This window comes from Crocodylus porosus, unplaced genomic scaffold (genome assembly GCF_001723895.1).
Source record: "Crocodylus porosus isolate Cpor-Errol unplaced genomic scaffold, CroPor_comp1, whole genome shotgun sequence".
NCBI lineage: Eukaryota > Metazoa > Chordata > Crocodylia > Crocodylidae > Crocodylus > Crocodylus porosus.
In genome coordinates, this window is record NW_017728950.1 from 20,582,410 (window position 1) to 20,605,390 (window position 22,981).

The 22,981-nt window shown below is 46.6% G+C and overlaps 1 protein-coding gene across 1 annotated transcript in view; it reads left to right on the forward strand.

Annotated features, from left to right (window-relative positions):
* B4GALT1 (beta-1,4-galactosyltransferase 1) overlaps positions 1-20,327 on the forward strand; it is a 57,472-nt gene extending 37,145 nt beyond the window's left edge. Inside the window, exons 3-6 of the mRNA XM_019555013.1 lie at positions 10,373-10,560; positions 11,608-11,730; positions 16,279-16,383; positions 16,761-20,327. Coding sequence (XP_019410558.1) covers positions 10,373-10,560; positions 11,608-11,730; positions 16,279-16,383; positions 16,761-16,896 — 552 coding nt within the window. The 3' untranslated portion in view covers positions 16,897-20,327. The remainder of the gene's footprint in view (positions 1-10,372; positions 10,561-11,607; positions 11,731-16,278; positions 16,384-16,760) is intronic.
* Positions 20,328-22,981: the final 2,654 nt, after the last annotated feature.

A 22,981-nucleotide genomic window follows, 5' to 3' on the forward strand; every position in this document is an offset into this window, starting at 1 on the left:
TGTCCATCTATAGTGCTTGTGTACTTAGTTCTCTATTGTACAGCAGCAAAATGTGGACTCCTTATGCCAAGGAAGAAAGAAAATTGAACAGTTTCCATCTTCAATGTCTCTGATAACATGGCATGATAAAAAATCTCCAACTTCTTGATGTTCTGGAATGGGCCAGGGTAACCCAGTATGTTCATGCTTCTGAGACAGAGATATCTCCATTGGTTAGGACATGTGAATTAAATGAGCGATAGCCAAATCTCCAAGGACATACTCTACAGTGAGCTGGCCACTGGCAAACGTCAACTTGGATGGCTGAAACTCTGTTTTGTTGATGTCTGTGAGAAGAACCTTTGTGAGCTGCACATCAGTGGCCAACGCTGGGAATCAATTGCTTTGTACTACTGTGGGTGGAGAGCCACCATGAAGCAGGGCCTACATTGATGAGATGGAGAAGAGGCATCAGAGGCAGGCAAGACAGGATGGTACTTGGCATGCTGGTGCAGAATCAACTGAGTATGTTTGTGCAGCTTGCTGAAGGGTCTGCTTGTCATGCATCAGACTCAGCCACTCAACAGCCTGTGTTGGTACCCGATAACCTACCAAAAGTGCAATCTCCATGGTCTCCTGAGACTGATGGCTGCCAATGATGAATCACAGATGAGATGTATGTAAAACTCGCTAATTTATATTTTTACCCCCCAACCCTGATAGAACCATATTACATTTGCTCCAAAGATACAAACCAAACTCTGAACAGCTATGATCCTAAATTCAGTAGTTACAATGACTTATCTGTCATCAAGTGGAAATATTGGGACTAGTCTAGAGACCAAACATTTCTTCGGTTAGCAATATAGGTCTTCTCCTGTCCCCTATTCTCTGCAGCTGCTAGTGCTATCCTTGAGGGGGATGCCATGCAGAAGCCTGAGTCAGTGGATATGCACTGTGGGTTTTGAAATCTTGGTAGACACAGTATGTAACTCTCATTAGCAACAATTCTACGTTACCTAAGCATTGCAGTGGATTTGTGAATTCCTCCTCCAGTGTCAAATACCTTTGGATACTCTCAGTGACTCTTTTTTGCTACTGGCAAATAATCTGGGCAGGCAGCATTTTGCCCAGTTATACCCTAGAAAATGTTTCTAAACATAAAGGAACTTTCTGGTGTTGTCTTTCCTTAACTTGTTGGCTTCGGAGCCATACAGAAGACACTGGCCTCACAGCCTCCCATCTGTGTCCAGGTGCCTCAAAGCAGACCTAATGGGCATGGATACCCCAATTTCTTTGTCAAAGCTGGTTCCATAGAAAGTCCTGTCTGAATGTTGTTTTCCTGCTCATTTCTCTCACAAAGCAGAAGAGGCTTCTAGCCTGTGGTGAAAACCAGAAGAAATTTTCTGAGGCTCCCTTTCCTTTCTTCTCCTGCGGTGATTGCCCACCTTATAACACACATACTCCTTCCTGGAATGACAAAGGAAAAGCAGAAGAATTGTTTGGATATCCATGCAAACCTGTCTCTGTTCACCCCTTCCTTTGAGAGAGCCTTGTGTGTGGAGACTTGTCTCTGAAGAGGTCTTTATCCTGTATTTCTTGCCCAGTCAAATGAAGGATTAGCCTGCTGAGCTGGTTGTTCCAACCTGGAGAGTAAGAAGGATGTATTTGAGAAGCTTTGGAAGTTATCTTTTTGACAGTTCCCTAGTCCTCCATGCCTGACATGCAAGATGCTTGACTGAAGATCCTGAAGTTTGCAGTCTGTTTGGATGATTTCTTTTGCTAGAGCTGTTGCAAGGACTCCCCAGGGGAGGACAAAGAGCAATGGCCATAAACGGTTAGAGGATGGTTTCAGGTTGGATATAAGGAAAAACATTTTTATAGTAAGAATGACCAGAATCTGGACTAGACTTCCTAGGGAGGTGGTGCATTCCCCAACCTTCGAGAGGAGAATGTACAGACACCTTGCTCAGATCATTTCAGAAGTATTCCTGCCAAGAGCAGGGGAATTGGACTCAATCTTTTGAGGTCCCTTCCAGCCTTAATTTCTATGATTCTGTGATTCAGGTATGTCCGTCTGCTTCTCTCTGCTGTCTGGATGTGACTACATAGAAGGGAAGAAAGGGACAGGCTCTCAGCTAGACAGAGTGTTTGCCATTTGTCTGGTGGCAACTGAGCTGCAAGATTCATTCCTTGTTCTTTCTTCCATTTTAGTAATGTGAGTCCCTTAATATGAAAGACCACTCTGAGGGATTCTCAAGGACAAGACACCTTGGTCAGTTTGGCTGGTCAGTTGTCCAGGTTCATCTGAGGTGATGAAGAGGGGCTATTGGGAAGCCAGAGGGTACACATATAGGAAGGGCAAGCCATCAGTCTGGTTTCCAGGAAGAGCTGGCAGGTAAATTCCCTTATATCAGCCTTCTGTATGCTTCCAGGATGTGCTAGGGTGATGAACTCCCTTAGGCTGGAAAAAGGTACTAGAAATTCCTCATACGATTTGTGTGCTAGTAAGCAACACAAAACATATCATCCTTTGACCTGACTTTGTTTCTGCAACTAGAGGCTAGAGAAGGAAACCAGCAAAAATGCTGATTTTTAGTAAAAGTGCCACATGACTTGCAGTGTTTGCCTTCTCCTTAAGTACAGGCAGTAACCAATTAGTATTGCATCTGGAAACTGCCTTTGTTGCCAGACCCAGTCTGGTACTCAGTCACATTCCCCTCAGTCAAAGAGAACATTATTTAGGGATGAACTCTGGTTTCTTTCCATACAACAAATAGTGTCACTGAAGCTGTGAAAACTTAGAGAATGAAGAGATACTAAACCAGCGAAAAAGTTTGAGAGTAGGGGTCAGCAATGTTTTTGGGCAGAGTGCTAAAAACACCTGCAACCTCAATTTGTAAGATGTTGGCATACTAGGGTCAGATGGTTGGGGAGTCACGAAGGGTCCAGTCCTTGTGGCAGCGCAACTTTGGCCCCTTCCCCACCGTCCACCCCAAGGCATACATGCACCTGCTGCCAGCAACAAGCCAGGTGTGGGCTCCACAGACCCCAGTACAACCGCCTGCAGCCTTCTGGCTGCCTGCTACAGCTGGTCTAGGCTCTGGGCAAGCCCCTGCTGCGTGCCACAGTGCCCAGGCTACTTGCAGCATGCAGCAGGGAGGCTGCAAGCAGCTGTACTAGGGTCCACGGAGCAGTGGATGCACTGTTGCCAGGAGTGGATACGCATATGCCTTGAGGCGGACAGCAGGGAAGGGTCTGGGGCTGCACTGCAACAACAAAGATAGGACTCCTCGTGGTCCCCCACCATCTGCTCCAAGGTGCACTTGCTAAGCAAAATGCCTTTTGTGTCACGCTCTGGAATGCTTGCTGAGGCCTACCCATGTATTAGATCCTGTCTCTAACTTTTTATTTTCTTTACTTAATCTGTATCTCAACCTCCTACCCCAGAAATGGAGCATAAAGCCAAGTAGCATGGAAAGTATTTTTCCCACTTCTGCATTTGTTTTTCCTTTTGAAAGTCTTGGGACGAATAGGAGGCTAAAACCCTCTGTAGCTCTTGGGTTACCAAGAAATGTATAAATCTTGGCATCTATAACCTTGCCAATGATTCTAAATTCTCACAGGTTGAGAAACATATCCCTTAAGGAAGGAAAGGAAAAAGGAGCCCCAGTGTATGACCTGTCTGCTATGGTCCAGGGCTGTATGCTTGCTGAAATGGGTTCACAGACTTTTCCATAACATGGGCCACATCTCAACAGAGGGTCTTGTGAACTGCTTGTTTTCCCAATAGTAGGCAAGCCTGGCTCTCATCCCATTCAATTACATGGCATCCCTGAAAAAAGAACAGCAACTCTTCCCAGAAAATGGCTCCATCAGAAGAGGTGGCGGCACACCTTTTTTTACCAAGCTGCTTTCTAATGCATTTTAGACACTGGAGAGGAGGAGCAAGCCCCATGTAACCATAACTGGCCATCTCTCCCCAGACCAGAGTTAAGTTCTTTGTGTCCACAGAGATGCACAGGTCTGATAACCAGCATAGTGGAATACGGGTCCCCCAAATCTCTGACCTAAAGCAGAACCATAGATTTCTAATAGATATCTGAATGGGTTTAAATCTCAAAAACAGCTTTTTCTTGTTGGGGCTCCAACCTGGTGTGCATCTAGATTGCAAGATACTGTCACTTTAAACCAGGGGTAAAAGCGCAGGTTTGCTCTGTCATTGAATGGTAGCTGATTCATCTAGGTGGGTATGGCAGGGTTGTTCTAGGAAATCACTATACAATTTGCTTAAGGCAGGGAGCTGTGATGTCAAAGGGGAGAATTGTTTGTCAGCCAGTCAGCCTGCTCTAGATTCCCTCTTGCCTTTTCTGCTTTTTTCTGAACCAGGGTTTGGCAACATTTTTAGGCAGCGTGCCAAAAACACCTGCGACCTTGACTTGTAAGATGTTGCCGTTCCAGGGGTAGGGGGGCAGGGGAGTCGTGAGGGGCCCTCTTCTTGTGGCAACGCAGCCCCAGGCCCCTTTCCTGCCATTTGCCCAGAGGCACACTTGCACCTGCCACCAGCAACAAGCTGGGCCACTGCCCTATGAACCCCAGTGCAGCTGCTTGCAACCTCTTGGCCGCCTGCCACAGATGACCCAGGCTCTAGGTGGGCCGCTGCTGTCAGCCTCAGAGCCTGGGTTGCTCACAGCAGGCAGCGGGAAAGCTGTAAGCAGCCACACTGGGATCCGCATAGCCCCAGCCTGGTTCATTCCTGGCAGTGGGTGCTCATGCACCTTGAGGTGGATGGCAGAGAAGGGGCCAGGACTGCACTGCCACAACAAGGATTGGGCCCCTCCTGGCTCCCCCATGTGCTCCAAGCTACAGAGTGCCAAGGAAAATGCCTTTGGAGCCACTTTCTAAACCCTTTATTTTTGGGAGTGACAAGCACTCATTGCCTGGTAATTGCTGATGACTTCTAAATACCATTCAAAGGCACCTCAAACTGGGCTGTCACTTAGAAGCTGCCAAAGGATGAGGCTGAGTGGGGTGGGAGGGGTGCTAATTATATCCCAGCTGTAAAGGTTTAGGATACATACATTTAGGTGAGATGCCTTTGTTACCTACTTTTATTATCAGGATGGTGAACCAGACAGGATTCTTTGTTTGGAATATAACCAGGAGAAATGCTTTAAACAATGATGTGTTGCTGGCCCTGGGGTGTCCTCCTCTGCTTCCACAGACCTTGCTACCTCACTTCGCACTTTTCTCTGACTGCTGAAACACACGTTAGGGCTGGGAGGATAGTCAACAGCGGTAAGCATGTTGTGCGCAAGTCCCTCAGCATCAGTGCAATGGCAGCTTGTTATGTTTGTCCATGGCACTTGCAAATAAATAACTTAAACCACAAGCGTAGACTGGCAGGCACATAATGTATTGGAAACATAAAGTAACATTATACCTTCATGGCCATCAACAGATTCAACAGAAAGTAACTTTAGATTCACATGTGCCAATTCAACACATTCACATACCTCTCACTGCCTTACTGCAAATGCATGATCCCCTGTTCCAAAGAGGTGCCTGGCACTTTCCTTTCTCTGTAACTCACCCACTCATGCATTTGGGTTCCTGAGCTGAGCAAAACCTTGGTCACCAACTGGCTGTCTTCAATCCTAGGCTGCTTGATTCCATTTTGCATTTGTACCATAAACTGCAGAAATGAGTTATCTCACTGCATTTCTCTATTCTTTACTGTTCTCCCCCCAACCCCACCCCTCCAAAAAGGAAAAAAACCTCAGGAATCCCCAGAAATCCACTTAACCAGGATCCCTGTATCATGGAGTTCTCCATCTAAAAAAAATCCCAATTTCTCTGATTAAAACCCCCCAAGTCTATGTTTTTCCACAATTAAAATTGAATGATACCCCCGCATTTTAAAGCAATTTGGAATCCTACCAGTGCCTCAGTCATTATAATAAAATAAATTTTAATGCCTTTATATTTCGGTGTTTGATTTTAGTTTTTTATCATGGAAAATAAGAGTTCTTTCTTCCCCCCACCCCCCCTTCACCAAAACCCAGGTCAAGCTGTGCCTCCCCCCCTGAGCTTTGTGGCACTGAGCAGCCCTGATATGCCAGTGGCTTGCCCCTCCTGCTGCACCTCATTCATAAGCCCCAGCCCTGCCAGTGCCCCTGATTCCCGACCTGCAGTCCCCTAGCCCTGTCCTCACTCCCAACCCACTGCCTCTACCTCCAGACCTCAGGCCCCCAGTGTGAGGAAGTGGGTGGGGGTGGGGAGGGCAAGGTATGGCACAGGCAACACTTGGGGAGGCATAGGGTAGTATAGGTGATGTGTCATGACGGCATGGGGCACATACTCCTCCTCCCCAGATTTCTGTGCCCACACTGGGGCAGTCGTCTGTCAGGCTGGACCAGCTCCAGGTAGGAGTTACCTCCATGGTCCGGTGCGCAGGACCTGGCATGGGAGGGAGCTCTGCACCACCATAGCTGCCAAGGTGAGGCGCAGCGGTGGCACAGAATTGTTCTCCTCGCTGCTGCCAGGTGGGCAGGGGGGACCTCACCTAGCATAGTACTCCCTCCTGCGCTGAGTGTTGCTAGCTAAGCCAAGGAGGCGGCTCCTGCCCAGAGCTGGTCCGCCCTAGCTGTAGCCCAGCACCCTGGTGTGGGTGCAGAAATCTGGTGGAGCATATGCCCCCTGCCACATCCCCTGTGCCCTCCTGCCCCCCCCCATCCCCTGCGCCGCATTGCCTGTGCTCCCTTGCTGCTCCACATGTTGCCCATGTCCCCCTGCTCCCATAGACTTAGCTGGAGGGAGCTGTTCTCCACCACACTGCCTGGCTGCCACATGCACATATGTGAGTGTCCCCTGCATCCTGCTCCCAAACAGTATTTTTCAGGCTGAAACTCTGCTAGCCTGTAAGGAGAAATGCATGGTTCCCCAGGTTTTTCTCCTTCAGAAGAGAAAATCTGTATTTTTTCATGGAACACGGAAAAGCTGGATCCCTGATGATAAGGCTCATTTTTTGAAGCTTGGTCTTCACAGGCAAATCACACAGCATGAACTTATGTGATTTAAAAAGAAACTTGCTTAAACTTATGTGACCCTGTTGTGTGACTTGTGTTTTGTTTCAGTTGGAAAATGCCTTTTATTGACTGAGTATTAGTCAGTGATAGCTGCTTCCACAGAAGAATCTCAGCATTGTGGAGAAAAACCAACACAGGGCGCTTTGGCTGGGGAAGGAGAGGAGGAGAATTTGTGTATTGACCCTAGGGTGACCACTTTTTAAAAATGGAGTGACAGGACACATGCCTATCCCTTTCCACCCCACATGGCCAGAGCAGAACCATGGAGAGCAGGGGAGGGTATGACCTGCCCTGTTACTGTATCCTTGGGAGCCTAGCTGCGTGGCTGGGGACACAACTCCGTACTGCTGTCGCTGCCCCCATTGCTGCCTGGTGGGCAGGGAGTGCCTTAACATGGTGGAATGGCTGGTACAGGGCTCCTGGCAGCGGCAGCACCAAGCCCCTCCGCCCTCCTATGCTGGGCCACGGTGGCCCTAAGGTGGAGGGCAGCAAAGCAGGGAGCCCCCAGTGGGCAGCCCACATCTGCCCCAACCCTGCACATATTTGGGGGGGCACGTGCCCCCCTCAGGAGTGCACACAGCAGCAGGCAGCCAGCCCCCTCACCACTTTCTGGACAAGCCACTTGTGGCTCCATCCCGCTCCCCAGCCAGTCCCACTGCTGCACATTCCCACCCTGCCCCTGGGCAGTGCCCCCAGTCCCTGCCCCACTTCCTCCCTCACCTTGGGGGCCTTAGTCTGCCCCTCCTATCTCTAAGCCTTCCCTCCCCATAGACATACCTGCAAGGAGCTGCTCTCCACTGCTTCCTGGCTCATGTCCTCATTTTCTTATCCCACCTGGAATAATGAGTTTCCCAACTGGTTATTAATTTGGCTGGGCAGTGCATCCAGCATGAGAGAAGTATGGCTACCGTAAGCTTTGTGGCTTGTTCCAGGTGCGCTCCTTGATATCCTCTGCCTGCCTAATTGATTGACATCTGTGTTCTGATACCTACTGATATGTAGCTGGCAGAGCGGCAGGACAAGATTTACTTGCAGAGGCACAATTCTGTTGGGTTCTGCACTTTACAGTCCAGACTTCCAGGAGCCCAACTTGCTGGCAGCAGGGTGCAGGGGGACTGGGAAGTGATTTTCTTTAGCAGTAGTACGAGTTACTTGCACATTGTTGGAAATGCTGCCTTGTGTAGGTGTGGTCAAATAGTTGTATCCTCAGACCTTTAGAACAAATGGTGGGGGAGGGCCTTGGTAAAGCTACCAACCTCACTAGCTGATCAGACTGGTGCCGTCCCTGATTAAATGCAGGCTCCAGGCATTTTTATTTTGTTCTGTCAAGTCTTTTTTCAGCAGCTTATCATGGTGCCAGAACATGTGACCCTCCCCACACATGCCCCAAAACTTTTGAGGCAGTTTTCTTTATAGCACCCTCAGAAAGCACTTCTGGGAGATGTCATCCCCACCCTGAAAATGAGGAACTGAGGCATGGAGACAAAGACCCCTGTTCAAAAGCCCTTCTGAATATGCGTAAGCAAGTGGATAATCCTGTTGCCCACCTACAAAGAATGTTAATTTTGTACTTCCCTTTTATTAAGCACATGCCCAACTCCCTAGATCAAGTTAACAGGTAAGTACTTTGGTAAATCAGGGTGCTGACATGCCAGTTCCCATAGGAAGTCTGTCAGAAACTGGAAAAGGACCCAGATACCCCACTCCCTTAACCACAAAGTCATCCTTTTGTCTTATTCTTTATCCCAATTTATACTAAATTGTTTAGGCATCTTTGAATCCTTGAGAGAGTTGTTCTGCCGTCTTTGGATAGAACTACCTGTGACTTTTACTACTGAGTGCTGAGCAGCCGTTAAATAACTTGGCAACCTCTAGGTGCCAATGGCTTTGTGCAGAAGAGCACCTTAGAAGAGGGTACTAGTTTTACCCCTGCCAGAGGTAATGCTGCCAAAAAGTTGTGGAACTGAAGTCCACTCTATGATAAGGTAGACTGGGCTCTGGCCCTGGTCAGCAGCCAGTCAAGGAGTGGGGCCTTGATAGACAAGCAGGTGATACCCTTTACTCCAGCAGCTCCTGTGGCCAACCTGGTTCCAAAGGTAATGGAACCTGCCTTTCTTTTATATTAAACTAGCAAGGTTAAGAGGGGGACACTTGTATGTGGGCAACTCATTGTCTCCATATATACTGCCCAGCCTTTTTCGCCGTGGAGAGGTCATTCCAGCTTCTCTTTATCTTTCAAGCAAGGATTACATTCAGTGAGCTGATGTCTCACTTGGCTTAATTCTTTCATCTCCCAAGACAGATAGATGCCTACTACTACTTCGTTGTGATTGTCTCCACCTTGAAGAGAACAGGTTATTTGTCCAATGTAGAATGTCAGCCTCTTTCCCAAAATGGTTCCTCCCACCCAGAATAAGACCAGACCCTTCCAGGTTTCTGCCCAAGACCTTCATCTGAGGTGACATTATAATACAATGCAGACACCACCAGTGGCAACATGTAGGAGGTATATGGGGGTGCACGTGCACCCCCTGAGCGCGCTGGTGCACACCCTGACTGGCTGCACTTGCTGCTTAGGCAGCAGGTAGGTGGGAGCGCTGGTGCCCCCCCTCCAAGCGCTGGCTGGGGAATTGGCTACAACGATCAGCTGCCTTGCGCTTGGCCACAGGGGGACTCCTCCCCCTGGTCGGTGGGATCGGCCATGGGGGGACTCCTCCCATCAGCAAGATCAGTCGCAGGGGAGACCCCCCCCCAGTTGCTGACTGGTCATGGGGGGGACATGTGCCCTCCCACTAAGTCAGCACCAGTCGCCCATGGACTCCACAAAGGAAGCTTTCTTGCTTAAACTGACCATGAGCTATATGTGGTTCAGCTTCCGTACATGAAAGCACTCCACTGTGCAAAGAGCTGTTCTATATCACCTCACCTGTTTTCTGTGCTTCATCTGTGTGTCGTGATGTTTCATGTAGTTAGCAGGGGAATGACCCCTCCTAGAGATTTCTCATGCCAGTCACTGGTGAGAGCACAGTTATGTCCTACTTGCAATGCATTTCCCCTAGACTTCTCTGAGCTGCTCTTGATGCAATACTTCACTGAACTGAGCATTTTAGCAAAGCAATCTCTGTACCTTGGTGTCCAGCTTCTTCACTGGGTCATAACAACAGCCAAGATATGAGGCCTAGGAGTGACTCTAGTGGCTATGCATATTGGCTGGGGTAGACTGGGCACTTGGTAACAGGTAAGGACTTGCTAATGCTAACCTGTCTCTTTAAGGTGCTTGACTGTTTTTATTTGTTTTGAATTAGGATGGAGATGAAGAATTTAACCGTGCTAAACTGCTGAACATAGGCTTCAGAGAGGCTTTGAAAACGTATGATTATGATTGCTTTGTATTTAGTGATGTGGACCTAATTCCAATGGATGACAGGAACATCTACAAATGTTATAGTCAACCAAGGCACCTCTCTGTATCAATGGACAAGTTTGGATTTCGGTGAGAGTTTTTTGGTGTGGCCTGCTTTGTTACTCAGATGTAGCTTAGTATTACATACCTCTCTCAGAGGGGTGGCCTCTCCATTATATGCCCAGTGTTGAAAGCTTAAAGTAAAAAAACCCCCAAAAACAAAACCTCCCATCTGAACCTCCCTGGTAAATAAATAAGAATGAGATGAGTTGATTCTTGCAGGGGATAGGAAACTTTTTAAAGGCTTCAATATTGGCTTGGTAAGATGGGGTGGGGGGGGGATATGATCTTTTTCAGAGGGATTTTTTTAGTTCCATTATGTATTTCATATGGAAAGTCTGGAGCCCATCAACTTCTAATTCAGACAGATAGCAAAACAACAAAGAAGTGAACTGTAAATGGTGAGCTGTACTTCTGAACATATTTAAATAGGCTCATAAATACAGATTTGGACTACATCAATGCTTCCTTAGTTCTGCAAGAGAATGACTTCTCTCTCAAACCCCACAAGGGAAATTCCCTTACAGTCATTTTATTATTTAAATGGCCCTCTGTAAAATGAAATACAAACATCATCCCCAATGATGAGTAATAGTTTGGTCATGGGTGGCATACACATTTGCAGTGTTTGTCAGACTTTGCCAGATTCCTCACTTTTTTAATGCTGCACTTGAAATATTTATTTATTAAAATATTTACCCTAAACTTTATGACAAAGTGTCTGTGGCCCTGTTTGACCCCTTCACTATTACTTTGGTTAATCTGCACAGGCTCCAACCCTATCCTTAACCAAGTGCCTGCACCACCTCCCTGGGCAGGCAGAAATGTGCCAGGCTGCTCACTGCTCCAGGCACAGAGTAGGAGAAATTGGTGGAGTCTTGGCTTCCTACCCTTCATTGTGCTTAGTTTGGGTGTTGGACAGTGACTTACTGCTGGTACAGGCTTGGATCAAATTGCTGTCCTCAGTCTCTTGGAAGGCAGAGGGTCACAGTACCCTGGGGTCACTTGGGGGTGGGGGATGGGTCTTCTCAGTTCCAGGCTTGGTGCACTACTAACTCTGTCTTCCTCTTCCTTCAGGTTACCTTACAATCAGTATTTTGGAGGTGTGTCCGCTTTAAACAAAGAACAATTCTTAAAAATCAATGGGTTTCCGAACAATTACTGGGGATGGGGTGGTGAAGATGACGACATTTATAACAGGTAAAGAGTTCTACTGAACCATGTATGTGGGAAATGTGCCCAAGTGTTCATTTCCACCCCTGCATGAGATTTGGTTGTCCGCATAGCAGCAGACAATGGTGGTATGAAATACAGAGCTTACAAGCAGCCAGTGAGTATTGGTATTGCAGAAGCAGGTATTGGGAGCCTGCTGGGTGCCTACATAGCTTGGGGTCCACAAGGAGAAGAGAAATAGCTTCTAGCAGTGAAGTGCATGTGTGTGATCAGGAGGGACAGTCTCCCTTTCCCATCTCCAAACTGGATATGTTCATAGTACTGATCTCAACACTGGAGCAGGGTCAGGGGTTCAGCTGCAGAAAGGTGAGTGTCCTTTCTTTGTTCTTTGCTGTGTAGAAGACTCTTACCCAGTGCTGGAGACAGCAAACTGGGAAGGCCAAGCTGAGAGGAACCACAATTCAGCCCTCTTGTCAGGAAACTCTTTCCTTACCTCCAGTACCATAGAGAGTTTGGGGTGAGCACTGGGGCAAATCCCTTCGTCAAATTTCTGTGAGCAAGGGCCAGAACTCAAAGCTCCTTCATTTCAGCAGAGTGCTCTAACCACTAGGCTGTCATCAGGGTCCCTTCTGATTGCTCTCCCTGTGGCCCCAAGATTCGCCAGCTTCAACAGGAGGGTGGAAAGTGCCCACACCCTGGTTTTCTCAGAGCCGTGGTGAGTTAGGCACTGTCCTGGGAAGTGGAAGATATAGGTTCAAGTCCTTTCAGGCTGTGGAGCTACTAGTACCACAGTCATTAACTGGATATTCTAAACACCAGACATTATATGCCAAAGGTGTCTCTGACCACTGTGTATTGGGTGTATGCCTTCAGAAGTAGTGGGAGCTAAGTATACCACGTTCCAGAGGAGACGCCAATGCTCCAGAGACAAGTGGGTGTTATGATGCACCACTGTACTCAGCATTTCCTGTTGGCTAGATCTTAGAATCATAGAAAGAAGGACTGGAAGGGACCTGTAAGATCATCAAGTCTGGTCCCCTGCCATGAGCAGGAGGTAATGGGCTCAAACGAGCTCAATGAGGTGCTTGTCCAGCCTCCTTTTGAACATCTCCAGAGATGGTGACTGCACCACTTCTGCTGGAAGTGTGTTCCAGATTTTGGTAACTCGTACAAAAAAGAAGGTTTTCCATATGTCTAGCCTAAACTTTTCTCCAACTAGCTTGTGCCCATTGGTCCTTGTCCTCCCAGGGGGTGCTTTTCTGAAAAGTTGATCTCTCAGGTCCTGGTGTATATCTCCCTTGATATATTTGTAGGTGGCTATCAAGTCACCCCTCAACCTTCTTTTACTCAGACTGAACACCAAAGTCTCTTCTCACAAGGCCTATCCCCCAGGCCCTTCTTGAAGTGCAGTGCCCAGAACTGGACACAGTACTCCAGCTGTGGCCTCACTAACACCGAACAGAGAGGGAGGACCGCCTCTCTGGATCTATTGGCAAGACATCTGCTGATGCGCACCAGAGTTCTATTCGCTCTGTTGGTGACTTCATCACACTGGTGGCTCATATTCATCCTCTGGTCAGTTGTCACCCCCGGCTCCCTTTCAGATGCAGTGCCAGCCAGTGGACCACCACCCATCGTATAGATATGGTGAGGTTTCATGCTTCTCAGATGAAGGACCTGGCACTTGTCCCTGTTGAATCTCATCTGATTGTGTTCAGCCCATAGGACCAGCCTCTCATGGTGGTCCTGTCCTCTGACATCTTTGTCCTGTCCTCAGACATGCCTGCTTTTCCCCACAGTTTTGTGTCATCCACAAACTTAATCATTGCGCTTTTCACTCTGGCATCCAGGTCGTTGATAAAGGTGTTAAAGAGCACGAGCCCAAGCACTGATCCCTGGGGGATACCATTGGAGACAAACCTCCAGGATGAAGCCACCCCATCAATTACAACTCGCTGGGATCGGTCACAGAGCCAGTTGCCAACTCACTGCACTGTAACCTGATCTAGGCCTGTACTCTCTAACTTAATTGAGAAGATTTTGTGGAAAACAGTATCAAAGGCCTTGCTGAAATCGAGGTAGATGACATCCACCTCTTGTCCCATGTCCAGTTGGTTAGTTACCTGGTTATAAACAGACACCAGGTTTGTTAGGCGTGACCTCCCCTTGACAAAGCCATGCTGGTTGTTTCTCAGTACCCCACAAGTTGCAAGTTTGTGATTGGTGGCCTCCTCAACAATTTTTTCAGAGCTTTTTCCCAGGACTGATATCAGACTGACCAGTCTACAGCTAGCAGGGTCATCCCTCTTTCCTTTCTTAAAGATAGGCACCACGTTAGCCCTCTTCCAGTCATTCAGGACCACTACTGAGTTCCATGACTCTTCGAACAGCCTCGGCAGAGGCACTGCTATTTGCTGGGCCTGTTCCTTCAGCACTCTCAGATGCAGGTTGTCTGGCCCAGCCAACATGAAAACATCCATATGGTCTAAAAGTAACTTTACCTGTTCAGGGCTGATTTTATATGGACTGCTGTCATTGCCGCATTCTCTGTGCCTTTGGGCCGGTGACAAGTTCTCGCCTGGTTTCAGGTGTCTTGGTGTCCCTGACGTCTAGCACTGACCTGCAGAAGTGCCCACATCTCCCATAGTCTGCCTAGAGAGTTAGGGTGCCCGAACCTGTCTGTTTGAGCCTCTTTTTGGAAGTGCCTACTCCAGGTCAACTTTATAAAATCTCTGGATGTCCAAACGTAGTCTAATTGAATTGTTAAAAGTGGTGTGGCTACTTCTGTAAACAAAACAGGGCTGCCCCTTATTTGTGATCCACATGGGGTTTTTCTCCCAACCTCTTCCTCCCCCACTAAAGATGGGTAGAAATGGAACCAGTTTTCATCCCACACTCAATTTAAGGCCTGGATCCATGTTTACAGCAGCTTAAATCAAGTAGCATTTTGCATACACACTGCCTTCCCAGTGAGATAGTCAAAGAGGAGACCCATCCTTCAAACTCCCTTTGGAGCTTGGGCGATACGAAGGTGCTCAGCAGTGTACAGGATTGGGGCCTTCTTGCTGCCACTGACTTGTCTGAAATTACATGTAACCCTCCTGCCCAAAAGTGAGATTATATTTTCTCCTTGCAGTGTAGGGCATCACCCACCCTGCTCTGCAAGTCCCTCCGCTTATTGATATCTACAGGGGTCTGTCATGTGCCAGACTGCAATTTGGTTCAGTCTGTTAACTTGCTCATAACCAGAGATCCTGGTTTTCCGTGTTAAAAAAATCACAAATTCTCTGATTAAAAACCCCCAAATCCATGATTAAAATTAAAGGCCCTCATTCCTCCCCACAGCCCCCCGCCCCCCAAGGCCCTGCTGGTGCCCCTCATCCCCCCACCCACAGCCCTGCCAGAGGGGGCCTCCAGCTGCCATGGCTATGGGACCAGGGACCGAGGTCCACAGCCCCCTGCCCCCAGCAGGAGGTGGCAGCTGCTGCAGCAGAGCAGAGCCCAGTTCCCTCCACTGCTGCCTGTCTGCTGCAGGCTTCGGCAGGGGAGTGACTCCTTGCCACTATGCGCACGCCTGTGGGACAGGGGAGACCCATGCCCCATGGATCCATGCACAGAGTGGGGGCGGACCTGGGCTGCCCACTGTGGTCTTGGGCTCCCACCCTGCTACCCTCCTCCATGGCCTCTGCAGCCCAGCAGGTGCAACTAGGTGCTGCAGGGCAGAGCAGGACCATGCAGGGATCTCCTTGCTGCTGCAAGCTCCACGCTGCCCTGGTGAGGCATCCTCGGCAGCAAGGGGCACAAGCTTATGCCACCACCCCTGCAGAACTGGGTCACTCCTGCTGGGCTTTGGAGGCTCTGGGGAAAGGCAGCAGGGTGGGGAGCCCACAGCGGGCAGCCTGCCCCCACTGTGCGCACAGATAGGGGGTGCATGGGTCCTGCCCCCCTGGGAGTGTGTGCAGTGGTGGGGAGCTCCCCCCCAGATGAGCTGCCTGTGGCCCAGTCCCACTCCATGCCAGGAGCCTGAGGCTGTATAATGCAACCCTGGGCCCCAAGCCCCGTGTACCACCTGGCTGGGCAACAGCCCCAGCTGTGCCCAACTCCCTCCATTGCTCCCTATGGGGGCCTCAATCCCACCCCCTGCAATTTACCTGCGAGAGCTGCTCTCCAGGCTGCCTGGTGGCCATGTGCATATACCACCCCCTGCCTGGTGTCCCCCCACTCCCTCCCACCCAGCCCCTTACAAATCCATGGATTTCTCTGGTAAAATGAAAAATCCATGGTTTCCTCCAATAAAGTGTAAAATCTGTGGTTTTTCCCATTTTTCTGTGAGAAGGAAAAACCCAGATCCCTGCTCATAGAACTGTCTTCTGGGTGGCTGTAAAGGAGTATCTGTTTGGGCATAACCTTTGGCATGGCTTTATGCTGAGGAGCTTTATTGTTGAATGAGATGGCTTTTTCCAGTTTGTTCTTGTAATCAGTGCCCAGGTTTGTAGTAGAAGCGATTTTACCTGTACACTCACTTACTTGCTCTTCAGGAATATTAATAACCGTTTCATATGTTTACTTTTGCAGGCTCGTTTTTAAAGGTATGGGGATATCTCGCCCAGATGCTGTAATTGGGAAATGCCGAATGATTCGCCATTCAAGAGACCATAAAAATGAGCCCAACCCAGAGAGGTATTTCTCTACCCTTGCTGAACCTTTCTTAGCAAATAGAAAAGGCTGAGAACCCTAACCATTGTACTTTTTCCTGTTCAGTGTTCAAGGCCTCATCACACAGGTGCTTGCACACAACGTACTTTACTCTCATGCCTGAGTTTTTGCTTGAGGATTAACGTGGAGTGTTTAATCTGACTTCCTGTCCCTGGGGCATGGTGTTGGACTCTTATGATCCTCTGGGGTCCCTTCCAGCCCTAATGTCTATGAAATCTATGAAATCCTTTGAACTGATTCTTGTGGTCACTCAACTCTGAACCTGTAATGCATGAGGATTTGATATGTAACTTGGAACTGGAAAGCATTAAGATGTTAATTTTATGTTTCTGTTTTCACAGATTTGATCGAATTGCTCACACAAGAGAGACAATGAATTCTGATGGTATAAACAGTCTATCCTATAGGGTTATAAGAACTGACAAGTACCCTTTATACACAAAAATATTAGTGGACATTGGCTCACCAAAAAGTTAGTGTTGCAGAGGCATATCAAATGATTTCATATGAGATGATTTACTAGGAACATTGGATCTATAGGACCTGTACTCCGATCAAAATGAACAAGATAGCCTCATTCGAATATACAGAGCTTTTTTCCCAAAATGTCTGGGGAAAAAACAGATTTTTTTAAAATCCAAACTTGACTTTATACAACTTTCTAGCTCTACATTATTTTTATAAATTTAAGATCTGTAAATATGAGTTGTGAATATTTACATTGCCAGAAAATGTTGGATATTATATATTTGCTGCAGTGCTTCCCTTGTTAATAGTTGTATGCAAATTTTAGTGATCGCAAGCTGTGGTGAATCAGCAGTTAGTACCCATATTCTCCCCTGTCCCCAATCCTCCATCCTTTAAATTAGGTTGATTAAAAAACTGCTTTAACAACATTGCTGTTACGCTATGAAGGACTGGAAAATGCTGCTGAAGTTGTACAAGTTTACACTTTGTATTAGATTTTTTTAATGGAGGCAGTATCATATATTCTTGTTTAACATCTACCAAAACAAAATCTAGCTTAAATTTTACAGATAGTCCATTTTGTGTAATCTCAAACGGGATTTTAAGTAATTTGGGAGCCCACCTTCCATTAAGCACTACACAGGCAGGAAATGATGGAAATCTTAATGGAAGATGCAGCGGGTAGAATCAATATTGTGATCAGCACAGTTTCTGTCTCCAGATAAACCTTCTTCTGAATGTAAAGATGTTTCTTGCTGTAGAGCAGAAAGATTTATCCTTTCCCTTTTTTTTAAGGAAGGCAAATGGGTTGTCATTGGAGATGAAACAATAATCTCATTCTTAAATAACCTTCACCAAAATTTGTTTACTGTTGTAAAAGTTTATCACCTCACTGAAATATTGTAAAAGATTCATAAAAACAAAAATAATTTTCTTGCAGTGTTGTACATAAAACTTGAATTCACTGTTGTGTTGCTGGGACATTTTAATAAGATTTTGTGGGATAAATTGTTTTGGTTTTTTTAAGTAATTTTTGTCTGCCGTTATACAGTATGTTAATACCCTGATTAAGCTAGGGTGCAGCATAGTCATTAATCTAAGCCTTAAAAACAGTGTGTCTTTATAAATTATAATGTATTTTTATAACCATAGGCTGCTTCATTGTGTATAAGCCAGGTATTAACTTTGCTCCTTATATGTGTCTATAAAATCTTGCACTCCTTTAATGCTTTGGTACTAACAGGATAGTAAACACAAGGTTTATTTTTTGTTATTCAAAGCCCCTTCTAAGTGTGTCAGTTATGCTGTGGGAAATTATTCCTAGTTAAAATTTTAGTCAATTTTTTAGCTGTTGGGGAGATCTTTAAAATACTTTATTTTTAAATACACAAACGAAACAGTGCTAGCTGTATATATGCCTTGCTTTTCCATTTTATGACAAAATGAGAACCCCTCAAAAATCAATGCATTGAGAGTGGTTGGAAAGTGTTCAGTATTTCAGCCAAAATTTTTGTGATTTTTTTTTTTTTTTCTTGTTAATACTTCTCTCCAGCAACTTGCAAAGCTGGAGCTTGGTTCAAAGAGGAGGAGTAGCCTGTAGATGAGGTCTGTGGTGCCTGTTGAGTTCACTTCTGCCAGCTGGTGGTTGAATTGAATCTCTGCATAGTGGGAATGGTTCCTCTACTCTTCTTTGTTTCCTGAGAAGAGAGGGGCAGCTCAAATAGTTGTTTCTCACTGTAGAAGAGCCCCTATGTTGTTCAAACTGGTTGTGCCTTATTCAGATTTAGTTCTTGGGCCGCTGGCTGTGGTTTGAAGTCTGGATGAAGACCCCAATAATGGGTTGTAAAGTCTGTGTGGGATGTAGTTGTCCTTCAGTCTGTTATTTCCAAAGGCTGTATATGCACACAAGTTATATCTATGTGACGTTAAACCACGGCAGGTGCACTCACTGGTTTGGTTATTATAACTGACTTCTGTAAATCTGCCAGAGGCACTGAAACCTCTATAAGAGTGTCTGCATGCAGAACTGGACCTGTTTAGCCACATCCGTATAAAATTACGCCTGTAGTTAAATTGGTGAGAGCTCTGGCTCTGAGCAAAATGGGGAGCAGCTGCTCCTTGGTAACTTTTCTGAACTAATCCTGGACTTGGTATAGGCAGATTTGGGTGCTCCAACAGGTTTCCATGGGACTTTGGTGACTGCCTGCCTGCCCACCTGCATGTACCTTTTTGCAGGACCAGTGCTAAGCAGCCCAGCTTACAAATACTTGAACTTGAAAATGATACAGAGAATAATTCTGGCAGAGACATGCTTGGTAGCACATGACTTGGGTCTGCTCCTGGAACTGGGTGAATTCTCTCCCTGCAAAACTCAGGCATGTGCAACAACTCATATTAGCAGACTGAGTTTGTCAAAGGTGCTCAGAGTGAGGCTCCCACAACACCCTCGCTCATTCTCAGCAGCATGTAGGCACCAAATTATATGTAGGCTCTTAAACATCACAAGGACTCAACAGCGACCGTGAAGTGACTTTGTTCACTAATGTGCTGCCTTTACCCTCAGCAGGTAGTAACGTGTGAACATCTGAGCCTGCAAATACTGTCAGTTCTTCCTCTGCACCAACTATGCAAAGATGCTATGTATTGCACTTGACCTTTTTTGCCTTTACCGCTCTGTGAAGATCAGGAAAACTTTCTACACAAAAAAAAGTTCTCTTTAAAAATAAAAAGCTCAAGTAACTGAATGCCACGTAAATGGTAACTTCTGGCTGTCAGCCTCAAAGATTTCTACAAATGTGCCTTAAAAGAAAGGGGGACATGGCAACCTTGAACCAAAAGAAAAGTGTCTTACAGCTACACTTTAAACTTGCTTCAGACTGACATTTTAAAAGCATACGAGAAAAGCCTGGGGGTTGGGGGGGGGCTTTTTCTCCTTTCTGAGAGATTTACTTAAATCTTTTGATCCTCAGTTAGGATTTCCCTTTTCTGAGTTCACCTCTCCAGCTGTGAAATTTCTTCTTGACATGAGCAGTCCATGAAGTCCAGTCACTGTTCTCTCTCTGGGGTTTTCAGGGGCCTTAGGTGTAAACATGCACATCGCTCAGAAGTGAATATTGACTGAATTTTACCTTGTGGTGGTTCCCCATCCCAATGCCCTTAGCAATGCACAAAACAGTCTTATGTAAAAAGGGTCAGAAGTTAGAGAATGCCATGAAATAAAACATGGTTGCCTAATTTCTTCAGGATAATTGTGTACTGTTTAGGATATTGCATGTTGTAGTTTGCAACCTTATATCACATGTCCTTCATGCATTTACTGAATGGCATGGATGTTTTCAGCATGTCTTACTTTGCACTTTTGTCACCTATATTATTTACAAATGTAAAAGTTGAGATTCCTACTTTGATATTCATGTCAAATAAAATATTTTCAGTTATTATGCTTGGTGCTCTTACTCAAATTTCTTTTTTTTCATTGCTGCTTATACAGTTAACATGGTTTTCATATAGGTAACATCTGATTTCCAAGTCAAAGGACCTGCATTTCATAAAGCAGCCCAGTGCAAACCCCTCCACATGTATACAATCCCCTCTGTTCCTCCACAGTGAAGGCCTGTGGGAGGGATGGGTCTTGTATCCTCCAGGACCCTCCATTGTCTCTGTATTGGACAGCAAGCAGCAGAAATTTGAACTGGGGAACTTCAGCTACAACTGCTTAGGAAGCAGGGCTTGATCTGCATGGACAACAGCTTTACCAGTTCAAGAAAAAAATTTACAATTTTAAAAAATGTCCTATTCTGCATTGAGATGAAAGAGATCTTTTGAAAATCAGGAGACATTACACTGAGAATAGCCAGTGGCTTAGGTACTCAGCTGAGATGTAGGGCACCCTGTTCTGCTTGATTCAGGCCATGTGGTACTTGAACTCAGGCTGCACGTATGCCAGGTAAGAATCCTGGCCACGATGCTATTTCAAATGGTGCTTTTTGAATCTCTCATGTTGAGGGTTGCTCCATTTTGTACGAATAGTTGCATATTTAGTGGTACAGACACTTGAATCTGGATCTTAGCATTGTAAACACCTGAGATACAGTACCAATTTCTCTTTCTGTTTTAATGGATATTTAGCTATAAACTAGTGCCGTTCCAATAGAAGAAAGTGGAACACACTCACTCCACACTGCTGAATAGATAAGCCTGGGCTAGAAAAGAGGTGGAAATCTCTGCTCTGAGTTAACTGGAGTGCCAAATCACTGGTCCAACAATTGACAATCCCAAGCTCTCCCTGTGCCACTGCAGAGGCAAGTTGAGAATTCCTGTCTGCTTGAATGGAGGAGGGGCCTGCGAGTTTGGCCTGGGCTCTGGTGGCAGGAGCTGGAGTGAGCAGAAGGGCTTCTTGCACATTTAGGATACTTGTGTACTGTTTAGGATACTATGTGTTGTAGTTTGCAGCCTTCTGTCACGTGTCCTTCATTCATTTACTGAATGGCATAGAAGTATTTCCACTGGGAAATGAGTATGTGCATTCCCAGCACTACAGCTGGTAGCCATAGTGGCCGCAAGGACTGATGGCTCCCACTGGGGAGCCAGCATTTTTTACTTCTGGTAAAAAAAATTTCCTGCGGATTTTGCAGACATTGCCTGATTTCACAATTTCCATTACATTCATGAAACCATAATCTGAGTAGATCTGTAGTCATCCTGTGAGGATGGATGGATCATAGGCCTGTGAATTCATCCCCACCCTGCCATATCTGTACTCCTGAAGAAACTGCTTTATTTTCCCCTCTGCTCACTGCAGCCACATCCAGGGAAAAGGAAATTCTAGCTGGTCACCAGGGTCTGGCCCTTCTCCAGCCATGTGCATTAAGGGCTGTTTTGCCATGGTGCTACTTGATTGCTGCCAGGTCAGATTAGGGCTGGAGCCATCACAGACTTTGGGCCAGTGCCAGTAGTGGAAATGTATACACAGTGACTTTTTGGGCCGGTTGGGCTGCATGTGATCCTAACCTCCATGGGGTGGGAGCACCAACATAGATTTCCTTTCCAGCCTGAGTCTGGCTGGCTGCAAGATAGACAGGAAGTGAGGAGCAGGGCTCTGGACTTAGCAAAGTCACCTCTGTCCCAATGCATGTCTTCATTTTCCATCCTGCTGAAAAAGGAAGTGCTTGTTTCAAGAAGGAAGTAACATACTACTTTGGGTTGCCTGCTTGCTTGAGCCTTCTTTCAGGGACCTTCAAATAGGCTGTACAGCTTTATGCTGCCACTTATCCTTCCTTTTGGTTCCAACTCTGAGATTTTTTTAAATCTGTGTAGATGGGGGTTGGGGTGGCATGGGTGCGAAGTCACACGGTTGACCGTCCAGAAATCACAAGTTTGAGATCACAGCAGCTCACAGCACAGCCCTGTCAGATTCCAATGACTGTGAAATCTGCTAAATACCATGTCACAAGGACACAGGAAAGAAAAGGATCTGTGTAACTTACATTTATATAATGTGCCTGTTTACTGTGCAGCATTCCCAGGCTGATTCCCTTTCCTGCACTGAGATGGCCTGCTCAGCTATGTTCTGCTCTTGGGTGTTTCAGCAGTCTTCCCACTTCTGGCAGTTAAACATAAAAGTATCCAATAGCGACTTATTTTCCGTCCAGAGCCAGTTTCGTGCTGCTTAATTTGGGGTCAGCTCTTGCAGTGAAGGCTCTGGACTAAGGTTTCAGGGGTCTGAGTTCAGTCACCAGCTCTGTCACTTCCTGCATGACCTTGGCTTGTCATTTCCCTCTTCTGTGTTTTGCATCCACAGATGTTTTTAAAGCCGTCCAGGGTTATTAGACTACCAACCTGTAAAACATCAGCAAAGCCTTTTACTGGCCAAACACTTCTCCTCTAAACAGACGTTTTTCCACATCACTACTAATAGCAATGTTTTCCTGCAGCAGTTAAACTATTGTTTCATAGTTTCATAGTTAGTAGGGTCGGAAGGGACCTGAGCAGCTCGTCAAGTCTGATCCCCTGCCATGGCAGGAAAGAGCGCTCGGGTCAAACAACCCCAGCAAGGTGTACATCTAGCCTCCTCTTAAAAACCCCCAGGGTAGGA